Below are 13206 nucleotides of genomic sequence, written 5' to 3'. Positions count from 1 at the left end.
TCAAAGAGGGCATGTAAGATTGTGTCTAACTCCAAAACATGAGCTTTATTATCTGTAATTGAATCAAAACAAGGCTGCTTTACCAATCATAACTAAATTACGAGACAAAGAAAACACCGCCTCCTCCTCACCTCCTCAGCCACCTTCCACAATTCTGTGTCGCTGTAATTTCCATGTGGGTCCAGGTTCATCCGGAAAGTTCCAGTCAGGATAAAGACTTTCTGTTCAAGAAAGACCAGAGACTTAAACAGTTAACTCTCAACAGACTGGATTAAAAAGATATCTTGTAACATCCAAGAATAATGACTTAAGTTTCAAAACATTAAGTCATTTTTCTTGTAAAACAAAGGGGGGCCTAGCAAAAAACAGTTTGGGAACCACTGGCTTAGACCGTTTTTAGACCCAGATAAGCAGTAGATGGTGGGGTAACTGTCTGAAACTGCATTAAATATCAGAAGTTAATCACTCATAGATATACCTGTGGCACCACACCGAAGGCCTTCCTCCATGTTTGCAATGAGACAGAGTTCCAGGAAACACCATCGATAGAAATGTCTCCTTCTGTGGAGGTGAGACGCAGCAGAGCAGACAGCAGGGTGCTCTTCCCTGAACCTGTTCGACCCAGCAGACCAACCTGCACACAGTCATAACATTTTCATGTTAAATGCTCATATCCAGCCTTTTCTGTTACATAATACAATTAATGAACCCGTTCAACATGAGGCCATGTTGAACGGGTTCATTGACCTTGTGTCTGAATGCTCATCCTTTTTATTGTAATATAGATGACAGCACTTTTTCATTTGCATGGGCTACTGTGTCAGTTTACTTGTGCCCTGCAATAAGACATATAAGCATTTACCGTTTCTCTTTAGTTTAGCTGGCGTCGTACTAACATCAGTTTCTTCAGAAGCACCACTAAAAGCTGTTCGCACCTTACAAAAAGGGATCTATTGTTGTTACTTGAATTTTTGTTATCCTTGTCTCCATTACTCCATTTAATTGAAATTTTAATTTGAAATAGTTAATAATAATTTGAAACACTGAAATAGCTCCCTCCATCTATGAGCTACACAAAAGGGCTGATGGTTCATTTGATGTTTCTTCCCCTCCAAAGATTTTTAAATCTTTGGAGGGGAAGAGTTTGTGGTCTAGATGGTCTAAAAGTCCTCTCTTCTTTCTTCCTTGTGCAGCAACAATTAGCACATTTGTCGCGAAGCTATTGAGGAAAACTATTGGCACAAAACTATAGTGCAGATATTTACTGTGCTCTGATTCATTATGACAAAGTCATACTGACTATAATTACTGCCAAAACCAATGGTGGAGAGCAGAGGTGCGAGTGGTCAGATATTGCATGTCTTCTCTTTTCTACAGAAAGCTAATTCAAAATCATAAGCCACTTTAATTTTAAGCATGTGTCATAATGCCATCATGCCATGATGTCATAACCGACACTCACTCAGGGCCGTGCTTACTTAGTCATTAGTAGATTGTTATGTCTGTGTTATTGTTTGGCCAGGTTCATAGCCTTGTTGTAGCTCTAGAGAGAAATAACATTTTGCTCATTTGAAAATGAATAAATGAGCACAAAAATTTGATTCCCTGCCCAGATTCTTCTAATTTGCAACTTGAAGCTATACGCACAGTTCTTGGCCACTTAGGGAGGAAAGGAAAAAGCTATAAACAGAACTGTGATATTATCACTTTTTGTCAGTTTGTTAGCAAACAGTTGCCTATCTGTAGGCACAGAGCAACACTTCCACTTGGAATAGTGTTTCCAGTTCAGTCCACATACACTTTTCTGAAGTCTGTTTTAATCTCCGTCTTAGCTCATAATTTTTTCTCCTGGTTTGGTTCAGAAAAATACTGAAAAGAGTTTAACAGAACTCCAACAAACCCATTTAGCATAACAATTAGATTCAGTGTTAATATAAAAAATTGTTTGCACAACATTAACTGAAAACAACAACCAGAAATGTGTTCACGTGTAACCATCCCTGTGACACATTCCTGTGGCTGGCTAGTATATTGTTCACAACCTTTCTGTGACCTAACTATGGCACTTGAATTGCTTTATCGCTTGGGGGGAATTATTTTTTTGTTTGGTAAACCTAATTAGGCAGAGGTACCATGCTTTCTCCTGCCAGGTTCCACAGGTAGTCTCTACCAATCACTAAGGACTTACGCTTTGTCCCCCCTCCACAGAGAAGGAGATATTGTTGAGGATGGCACGCCCAGCCTCTGTGTATTTCACTGTGAGGCCCCGGACGTCCAGCTGGCCACAGTTAGGCCAGCAGTCACGTGCATGGGGGTTGTCGATGACGATATCAAGGCCTCTGCCACCTCCTTTAGGTTTCCCTAACCAAGGATCTTCTGATGGTAGGTCGATGAATTTGAATACCCGATTCACTGAACGCATCTAAGAAGAAGAGAGATACAGAATTTTTCTTTCAATTTGTTTCAGTTGTTTTTATATAGCGCCAAATCACAACAACAGTTACCTCATACTGCTTTATATTGTAAGGTAAAGACCGTACAATAATAGAGAAAACAGAGAAAACCCCAACAATCATATGAACCTCTATGAGCAAGCCCTCTGGCGACAGTGGGAAGGAAAAACTCCCTTTTAACAGGAAGAAACCTCCAGCAGAACCAGGCTCAGGGAGGGGCCATCTGTTACAACGGGTTGGGGTTTAGGGGAAGAAGACAGGGCAAAGACTTGCTGTAGAAGAGAGCCAGAGATTAATAATAACTAATGATTTATGGTGTGTAGTGAAAAAAGTGAGAAGAGAGAGTTAAAAAAAAAATGTGAGTGAACAAGAGCATCACGAGAAGCCTGGCTACAGTGCTGAAGAGAAGCCAAGGGTTGTTCTTATTTCCTTCAATCAGTGATGAATAGTAAGATGTTGTAGCTTTGTGGAGAGCTGTTTTATAAAGCAACAAAAAAAATTTCAAGGCTAAATGAAGATCTTCTAAATAGTGAGATGCCATTTTCTCTCCAGGTTATGAGTTATCTGCTTGCTCACGTTTGGGAGTTTTACCAGAGAGTCAAGTACTGATTTGAGGCTTTCTTTGTCAGAGGAGCCACAATATCCACAAAAAAGTCATACCTGATGAAGATATAAAACTATTAACAAGAACATCAGTTCATGCAGCTGCTCTGCACTGTGTTTGCACATGGCATTGAAGAAGATAATACTGGAGGAATGATATCCTTAAAATGAACAGCATTTTCTGAAAGACATCTACTGTGACGAAATGTATTCCCCAGTGCCGTGTAACCCATTATTGTAATTGTAATGTTATTATTATATGAAATGACCAGACAAAAGAGGGTTTTGGTGAATACTTCAGTGTTCAGTTTCTTTGCCATGTCAAAACAAGCCAAAGTGTGATTAAAGTCATGGGTGGGTTCTTTTACATTTTGAGAGACGCCAGTTGAGTCTAAAATTAGATTAAATATTCTGTTGATGTTTTCAATATCTACATGTTAAAATCACCCACGATAATGATTTTATCTGAACTGAACACCAAATCAGAAAAAGAGTCAAAAAAATCAGATTGTCTCTGAAGAACTCTATTGTCAATAGATAACCATTGTCTGGTTATCTATTGTCCACCAGGTGGATAATAGATAAGTAATAAAAATGTTTTTTGAGTCTTCAAGTCAGGGTGGACAAGGCCAAGCATCAGGCTTTCAAAAGAAGTGAAACACTGTCTGGGTCTTTGGATGATTAATAAGCTGGAGTGGAAGATTGCTGCCATGCCCCCCACATGTAAAAAGTAAAAAAAAAGAAAAAGGGATGCTTCCTTACATCCCATTTCCTTATCTTAGCTGTAGAGAAGTTGACATTCTACAGATAAACTTTTTTCTTAAAATGCAATGAAAATGTGCTTATCAGAAGTTACTTTAATGGCTATTTTAGTATCACTGAAAATATAATTCAGAGGCAGTCACACACACAAACACAATTCATACTGGACTGAACAGATCTAACTTATCCCAAACACACATCACTACCACCATATTGAGAGCCTGTGTCCATACTGAACAGAATGTCCTACACTGTGATAAGCTCTGTAAGATTCACTAACAACAATGTGGGAGAAAAAAAAACTGATGGATGGGCACAAAGTTAAGTCTTAAAAAAGAGCAAATGAAAGCTGAAGTACAGGCAGTTGAGCCTGCTCTTTCTCTCTTTGATCTTAAACCCTGCAGTATCCTTCAATATTGGTAAGCCATGCTAAGTCAACAAAGTGCTGTTACATAGAACAAAAATGGCCATTGCCATCTTTAATCTGCTGCTGACTGCCTTTTTGATGGTGTAAACAAACTGACATATAGTATAAGGAGCCACAACTATTAACCACCATACCCATCTGAGATGTGCTTTTCTCTAATTGAGTATGAAGCATCTTGGGTGAGGAAAAATCCCACTTCACTAAGAATGCAGTGTCACCATCTAGTGTCTCACTAACCTACAAGCTGTGAATTTATTGGCCAATTGCTTTTATCTCAACAACGAGATCTAAACCTCTTACAAACAGTAGCTACAGGTCACCATTGACTGAAAGGCATCTTGTTGAAGAAAATGAGGCACAGTGTGTCTGAGCTGGAGAGGTTATATTCTGCAAAGGTGGGATTCAGTTCCCAAAGGGAAAAGTGCATAAAGCATGCTATTGTAACAGCAGTCATCCTTTTAGTACCAAAAGAATAGCAATAGTGCCCATGAGACATGTTATACTGTAAGACAAAGACCACACAAAATTTAGATACTACAGAATTCTAACCTTCCAACAATGTATATTGAGCAAGAACTTGACAACAGTGAGGGAAATCTTTCTATTAACAGAAGTAAACCAGCTGGGATGAAGAGAAGTAGAAGAAGGAAAATACTAACATAGAGAAACATCCAAGTTTTTTTCCATAGGTGTGGTGAACCAGAAGTCAGTACCATCAATAGTGAAATAGACTAACAGTAAAACCTTTGTTTGCAGGTTTATTTAACAAAACCTTCTTAGGTGTGTGTATCTGCCTGAATTCAACAACTTATAACTGGCCATTGACTGTTTGGTATATATTGACAATAGCTTTGTTTGTGTGTGTGTGTGTGTGTGTGTGTGTGTGTGTGTGTGTGTGTGTGTGTGTGTGTGTGTGCGTGCGCGTGACATACCATCCCATCTACAGCGATGCTGGTGATGACAGCCCATTGGAAAATCCCACAGATAAGCACAGCCAGGGCCACAATAATGCCAATCTCTCCTGGTTTGTCCCCTGTACAAAAACACACATGGGCACACACACGCACACACACACACACACACACACACACACACACACGCATCAGTAGTGTCCAATCAAAACTGCTCTCTCTGATGTCAGACCCACATTCAGGTATTGGAGCGCTGCTACTGGGTCCATTGGAAACTAATGAGCTGTGTAATGACCCATTAATGTGCTCTCAATATAAACTGATCCTATGACGCAACAACCCATGGGTTTGTGTGTGTATACCTGCATTCCAATTCACCAAGAAAACACTTGCCTCCTTTTTGTACAAGACATTTTATCCTTGGGCATTTGAGCAGTTCTGATGACTTTTCACAGGCAAACTGTTCCCTTCTTATCATCATCTAACTCTACACACAGCAAACTACAGATAATACTGGGGTTTTGTCCTTGTTAGGCTCAGTAGGCATATCAAAGTGCTTACTAACCAACATGTGGGAATTTTCAAAATGTTCTTGCAACACAATTCAATTTCTAATCATCATTTAATCACAATGATTATTCTCATATTCTGTAATGTCTCCATTGCAAACTGACTTTATGATCTCTTGTCATTTGGTTGTTCAAATGCACCAGCTCCTTTGATTATAATCATCTAAAGAAATCAACTGGCCACAATCTAATCACAAAAATATTCTCTAAAGCTTTGACATTTGTCACCGATGAATTCATCCAGTCACCAGTCATCCTTCAGCAAAATGGTCATAGTCAAAGTGATTTGACACTGACTATCGGAAATGGAGAACAGGTTAATTGTCACTGTTTGTGGGCAGTCAGATGCAAAAGATTCACTTTTATAGAGGAGATACCAAAAGAAAGACAGTCCTTTGACAACAGTGACGAGAACTGCAAAACTTCCCGGTAACTTCTGAAATGATGTTAACTGCAACTTGATTCTGGTGGTAGCTCTGGTGTGGAATGCCGTGTGGATTTCCCAAAACACTGAAGAAGCTGCATCCATATTGTTGACTCAAGGTGAAACTACACCTCGTGTTTGATCTGAGTAGACCACAAAGGTTTAGACCAAATAAGTTCAACTTATTATTATGGACTTATTATGAATGAAACTGAAATGTAATTTAGCATTCATTTAAATATTTTTTCTGGCAGCTTTCAAACCAATTATTTAAAAAAAAAAACCAAAACCATAAATACAAATACAAATAAAAAAGCTGTCAGAAAAAATGTAACTGCTGCAACAAAAATATGAACCTTGACTGGACTTTAAGGTGTGAAAAAGCCAAAATATTTAAGATAAACTTTATGTATGTTGTACATCACCACAAACACAGCTTCACTAACAACACCCAAAGGCAACAAACAGGCAATCCCCTTCGAATGCAGTTCACTGACTTGCCACTTGAGGCTGGTTCCAAAAGCAGGTCAGTCCTGACAGATTCCCATGCTGAAACTCCCAAACTTCAGCCATAAAAATGCCTGCGTTTTCACACTAGTGCTGTTTTACCCCTACTTAACAACTAGTACTGGCAGGGATTTACTTTTATGTTTCTAAGTCTTACAATTTGGTGCACAGCTACTAGTTATCAGGCACCTATGTCTTAGCTTTGCTCCCTCACAGTTTATAGATACAAATTGCTAACCAAGCTTGTTTGACTGTTATGTTGGCTCTGAACACTTTTGTCTAAATATTGACACTTCAAAATGTGGAGTCCATAAACATTAGTTGAGGTCATGGTGGCTCTCTCTCTTTTATATAAAGTTTATTGTCCACATGTAGTCACACTCACTGTTGCTTCCTGTTGCGATGAAGGCAGCAGCAGTAAAGAACACGGTGAAGAGCATGTCACAGCGGAAGAGAAACCACCGCAGAACAGACAGGTAGTGGAACCAGGCGGCCGTGTGAGTGTTCAAAGCCTTGTGGAAAAGTGTCTCAAAGTAGGTCTGGCGCTCAAATGCCCGAATTGTCCATAAACCCTTTAGTGAGAGGATGAGATGGGAGAAGATCGGGGTACGAGCTGCAAGAAAAGAAAAAAGAAAAGACTTTAAAACTCTTAATGTATAAGCACTTACTTTGTAAAACAATCCCTGCATTACATATCAGATATCAGACTGACAAATAAAAAAAATGCTAACTAAATACTCTAAAAGGTCATTTAATTTCACTACTTGGTGCCTTTTAGTTAGGTAACACTTCTGAACTAGAAAACTACAATACATATAAATTCATTGAACAAGAATCAACCTGGAAAAGTTATACTTTAGCAGAAACCCCTTCTGTAAAGTTGAAGTCACTTTATTTGCACATCTTATGTCTTTATGGTCACAATAATTTCTTCAAGATTAAAATTCAATGGCCATGTCTGACTAATATAAACAGAGCATAATTTCCACTGTAATTTGTCCCTGTGAATCCAGTGGGTAAAACACCAGGATGGGCTTAGAGGAAATCCCAGCTCAGCTCATTTCTCTGACCCCAGTGAGCTCTCAGCAGCTCCGGAAACATCTCGGCGTCATCGCTGAAACACATATTCACTGACAGAATCGAGGGCACAGCAGAGAGGCCCAAAAAACAGAGCGGCAACTTCGTCAGCAGCTTCCTCATCCTCTGACTGTACAAACCTCCTTTCTTCTGCTCTGTCGGCCTTTTGCAACAGTGCAGTTCTTCAACTTATGACCACTAAACTAAAATGAATTTATATGTATCGTGTTGTATTGTAAGTCTCTATATTAGATACTAATTGTAAATATTTTAAACCCATTACATTTCTATTACATAGAAGTGTTGAAAGTGGCTTTCACTTAAGTGCACTTAATGAGGTTGTTGATGACACAATATCTACTGTTCATGTGTGCATTAAACTGAAGCTAAAGATGGACAGCCGCCACTAGCAACACAGTACATGATGAAAATGTACTGTACTGTAATATGAAGACAACAAACAGATTTCTCTGTTACATTTATTACAAGCATCTGACTTTGAGAGAAAGTGTAGTAAATAAAGACAGACTCCTGTAGATTTGGCCTCTGTAAGCCCCACGAGACTGTAATGATTATAAATGATTAAAATTACACTGCTTTGAAAATCTTCACTAATATAAATACTTTCATTATTCAGCAGGTAGGCTTGATTTTTAAAGCCAAAAGCCAAAAATCTTTTCTGATGTCTTGAGGAGCTCAAAGGAAAACAACCAAATATGAACGTTATCCAAGTCTCAATACTGGAAGAAAACTGTTCCTCTTTCTGAGACACCCTGTCCTCTCATTCAACCCTTCCTCTCTCATGTTTTCATGTTTCAGTGACTTTTGGCCCCTAAGCCATCTGCCAGCTTTGCCCACTCACTGTGGTTCCTTCTCAGAGGAAGCATCCCTCTTCCGCTGTTCTCAGTATTGGTTTTCCTATTATGTTCTCACTTTTACTGATATATTTCACTACTCACTTTCATTACTCTACTCTTTTCTGAGCCCATTTCCCTTCCCCTCAAAAAGAAAATAAAAACTCATCTTCAGGATTAAAGTCTGCAAGAGCCAGAGCTAAAGAACAACACCCAGACATATGCCTAATAATACATCGCATACAAAGCAGTAAGAACTATTTAAATAATACCATTATGCTTTATGAAGAAGTAACGTTTTTTTCTCATTTTTTCTAGCCTCTTTTCTTACATAGGTTATTTAGACAATTTATCTCGAAAGATATGTAAACATATTATTAAACTACAGCAAATTTCATTTCCCCCCCCTTTCTACATTTTACATTTACTGCTGGAGTCACTAAAACCTATCCATCATGACAACGAGCTGTGAAATTCAATACATTTTTTGACATTGCACTGTCATCTCTAACGGCCAACAACTCTCCAATGCTCACCTTCAGCCTCCAGGACTTTAAGTTGCTGTCCAGTTCGTAGAAAGTACTTCCTGAGGAAAACATAGATAAAAGCCAATGGGAGAGCAGCGATGAAGATGTATGGCTCTATGATGGACACAGTGAAGATGGCACCGGCGACGATTAATGACACCTGGTGTTGGGAAAATATGTTAATAACTGATATGAGCAGACTTATTATTGTTTGGTATTTCTGGCTTTAAAAAAAGATGTTTTCAGTTTCCCTGTTCTTATTTTCACTGCATGTTTTAATTTTGTTTTTAATCATTTCTTTCTTTTTTATTATAATATGATTGTAAAACTTTTACAGAGGAACAAAAAACATTGTCCAATTTCTCCAGGGCAAGATTCAAAAAGTTAAAGGATAAATTGAGGAAATTGAATTTTGAAATTGAATTGTCATTTATTTATTTATGCTGCTTATGATTGCACCCCATTAATAAATTTACAATGAAGAAAGAGGGAATATTTGTCGCAGTAGTTTTCAGTCACTTTTTGCAGTTTCAAAAACTCTGCATCATAAATACCTGTATGAGGTCAAAAAGCACCAATGGCAGCATGTCATCTATGATGGCCATGTCCTTGGTGAACCTGTTCACGATCCTGGCTGAAAGAGGACAGCAAAAGTGTGAAGGTGTTGTAGTAAAGGAAGATATTAGTAATCAGCATTGATAATCAGATTTTGTTCTACAGGGATTCTCTACCATCATTCATTTATCTAGTGACATCATCTAGGCCATTAACCAGTAAAAATCTGTTTTACTCAAAAAGTAAAAAAGCAAAGCACCTGTTTTTATCGTGTTGAGCACAGACATGGGGGCTCGCAGCACAGAGCTAAGCATCTGTTCATGCAGCCTTTTGGACACAGTCAGTAATGTATGCACTAAAGGGAGACCCCTGAAGAATCCCAGGGCCAGAATACTGTCCGCATGGGCTACAAAGATGTAGATGATGTAATAAGCACTGGTGGGTGTCATAATAACACCGAGATGGCCAGGCGGCGACGATGCATTGGGGTGCTGCTCATCAATATAGTTGGGCGATGAAGGATTGGCGGCGTCCCTCCAGACCTCACTGTTGGATGTGAGGAATGTATAATAAATGTTACATGGAGCAATTCATTATAGAATAGATCACAAAATTACCTTTATTGATTTCTGCATAATTGTGACCGCTAAATGTAAATTACTGATGGTAATAAACAGATATTTTTATTGTTCACTTTTGGTTATTCTCATTTACACGATTAAATAAAGCAGCAGTTAAATCAGCTCATGATAGAGAAAATTACACTTATAGTACTTTTTTTCAACTCGTTAGCATGTGAATGTGCACAGCGAAGGAAATCGTCCAAGGACCACCCTTATAAGCCTTGGACATCTCTGATAAATTAATTCGAAGTTCCTATTTGATGATGCTGGAAGGAGTAATGGACACAATCTGCTTGTTTTGTCACCATACGTTGGGTGGCTGTAGCACAGGTGGTAGAGCAGGTCATCTTCTGACCGGAAGGCTGGTAGTTCAAACCCTGCCTGTCTGCATGCCAAATATCCTTGGGCAAGACTACTAGCCCCAGGTTCTCTCTGATGCAGCCATCAAAGCATGAATATGTGTGAATGTTAGGCTACGTCCACATGTACACGGGTATTTTTGAAAACGGAGATTTTCCGTTTTCGTTTTAAAAAATAATCCCGTCCACACGTAAAGGCAGAAATGAAGGAAAACGCGCTGCTAGGAACATGCCAAAGCAACAGGTGGCAATATATTCCTAACCGTGTAGAAATGTTGGCCAATCAGAAGTCTAGAAGCCTCGGTGGGAAATAGTAAACAAAGATGGGGCATAGAAGCAGAACAGAGTCGTATGTGTGGAGGGACAGTAACTGTGTGTGTATATGTAAGCATTTAAACACTGCAGAGAGTACAATTAACAGTAACAGTATTGTAGAAATTCATTTCACCGAAACAATAACGTGGCGCACAGTGTGACGTCAAAAAAAGCGCACACCTTTGACGCTGCGTTTTCTCCGTTTTTCTTGTCCACACGTACATGCAAAAACTGAGTTTTCGAAAATATCCACCCTGGCAGGTGTTTTTAGAAATCTCCGTTTTCAGTGACCGAAAACGCCGTTTACATGTGGACGAAAGGTGCAAACGCATAGAAAAATCTGCGTTTTCAAAAATACCCAGGTACGTGTGGACGTAGCCTTAGTTAGTAACTTAAAAAACAGCATAGAAAAGAGTCCTTGTGTGAATGTGGGATGTTAAGTGCCTCAGGAGAGTAGAAAAGCACTATATAAGAATCAGTCCATTTACCGTATACATGGGCCCCATTTGTGTAAACGTACTTTTAACCATAGTACTCAATTTTATGATTTACAACTAATTATTTTGTCCACCTGGCTATAGATTGGGAGCCAGTGGAAAACCAGTGATTTACAGTAAGGTCTGTAAATACTATTTAAAGTGGTGTTAACATAAATAACATCACTTTAAATAGTATTTACAGTTAACATGATCAGAAAGCTCAGAGCACACTAGCTGACTATCCAAAGACAAAGAGAAGAATCTGCATTTTCTGTTTAAGGCAACATGAAACATGAGACTTACTCAGTAATAAGAAAAATACCGAGGACAGAGCCAGCAACCTATTTGTGAAAAGAAAACAAAATGTTGTTAATTAAATTCACACAATAACACAAAAACCCAAAATCTTTGATTTTTACCTCAATGACAGAGACAATGAAGATGAAAATGAGGACGTAGACTAAGTTCCTGTTGGTGTTTACGTAGCGTAGGTAAGTGTTCCATGAGGTAGTTTCAAAGACATTTTTGTCACGTTCATCTGCAAAACATTGCTGTCAAGAAACAGGATAGATGGGTTTTAACCATGTGACTCACTTAACAATAATTTCTTGATTTTGGTACATAGCACAGTTTGTGAAAATATTTTTACATAATCATTTTCAGAGACATAACAGGATAATATGTTAAAAAGCCTTACCTCCATGTCTTCTTCATCCACATCTTCACTAATGTCATAAACACTGTCCTTGGACAGGCGGCGGGAGTAAATGTCCAGGTCTGATGCAAGACTGTACTGCGGCGTGATGGAGAGCTTTTTCCTGAAAGATGACTGCATCTGCTCTCTGCGCTCTTGGCCCCGAGCACTGGTGATGAACTCCAAGACAGACTGGCGCCGCTGCCCGCTAAGGTGCTGAAACTCATCATGGTACAGGTTACTCCTCGGAAGTGCCTCCTCTATTTGTTCATCTTCAGGCACTACAGAGAATCTTCTCTCTGGGAGTTCATCAGACCTGTCTTCCACTGTCGTGTTTCCGGTTTGTTGAGAATTCCCAATGAAGGAGAACTTGCGGGCAGCTGCCAGAGGATTAAGGATGAGTGACTGCTTGCGTTTTTCAGGGTAGCCATCACCTAGAGGATGGCTTTGAGCTGGTGCATGTCGGAAGGACTGACGAATTTGCTCTGGGCCACGGAAACCAGCGGTTTCATCAACTGAAACCCTGCGAAGGGTTTCTGTGAGAATGGATCCACGCCGCTCAGCATTGACGTTGTCATAAGCCTCAAGACCAAGAAGCAGGGAGCTGAAGTCTGGACGCTTGGCCTGCAGCTCTGAAAAGGTGCCATAGAAGTAACAATCTCCATTGTGCAGCAGAAGGATTTTGTCTGCACGTTTGAGATGCTCCAACTTGCTGGTTACTACGACACGAGTCTTGGAGGCCATAAGTTTACAGATGCAGCTGTGTGTGGATAAAAATGCGCACTTTAAAAAAAGTCTGACAAAGAAGGGCTTATTTCTTTCTAACAAATGCAGAATAGAAATTATAATTACCAGAAACTATAAATATCGAGCTAGTGATATGGATATTTATATGAATGTGTATTTATATATACACACATTATAAGAGTGTATATATAAATACATTTCACAACTCTAAAAGTTTACAAGCAATTTTGTCTGCTTTTCCAAAATGGAAGCTAACCAAAGACCATCCAAGCATAAAAGCTTTACTCTATAAAAAGAAAAAAGAAAGAAATACATTTCCT

The 13206-nt window shown here is 39.1% G+C and overlaps 1 protein-coding gene across 1 annotated transcript in view; it reads right to left on the bottom strand.

The window, feature by feature from the left end:
• cftr (CF transmembrane conductance regulator) overlaps positions 1 to 13206 on the bottom strand; it is a 44365-nt gene that overhangs the window by 5422 nt on the left and 25737 nt on the right. The window contains exons 14-24 of the mRNA XM_084934269.1: positions 12143 to 12899; positions 11865 to 11996; positions 11749 to 11786; positions 9929 to 10215; positions 9669 to 9748; positions 9124 to 9274; positions 7042 to 7269; positions 5178 to 5278; positions 2189 to 2422; positions 479 to 634; positions 132 to 221 (exon numbers count right to left, since the gene is read on the bottom strand). Of these exons, the coding sequence (XP_084790395.1) occupies positions 132 to 221; positions 479 to 634; positions 2189 to 2422; positions 5178 to 5278; positions 7042 to 7269; positions 9124 to 9274; positions 9669 to 9748; positions 9929 to 10215; positions 11749 to 11786; positions 11865 to 11996; positions 12143 to 12899 (2254 nt within the window). The remainder of the gene's footprint in view (positions 1 to 131; positions 222 to 478; positions 635 to 2188; positions 2423 to 5177; positions 5279 to 7041; positions 7270 to 9123; positions 9275 to 9668; positions 9749 to 9928; positions 10216 to 11748; positions 11787 to 11864; positions 11997 to 12142; positions 12900 to 13206) is intronic.

The sequence above is a fragment of the Perissodus microlepis genome, chromosome 7 (assembly GCF_051167445.1).
Source record: "Perissodus microlepis isolate ML-2025 ecotype Zambia chromosome 7, ASM5116744v1, whole genome shotgun sequence".
Taxonomy (NCBI): domain Eukaryota; kingdom Metazoa; phylum Chordata; class Actinopteri; order Cichliformes; family Cichlidae; genus Perissodus; species Perissodus microlepis.
This window is presented reverse-complemented; position numbering and strand designations above follow the sequence as displayed.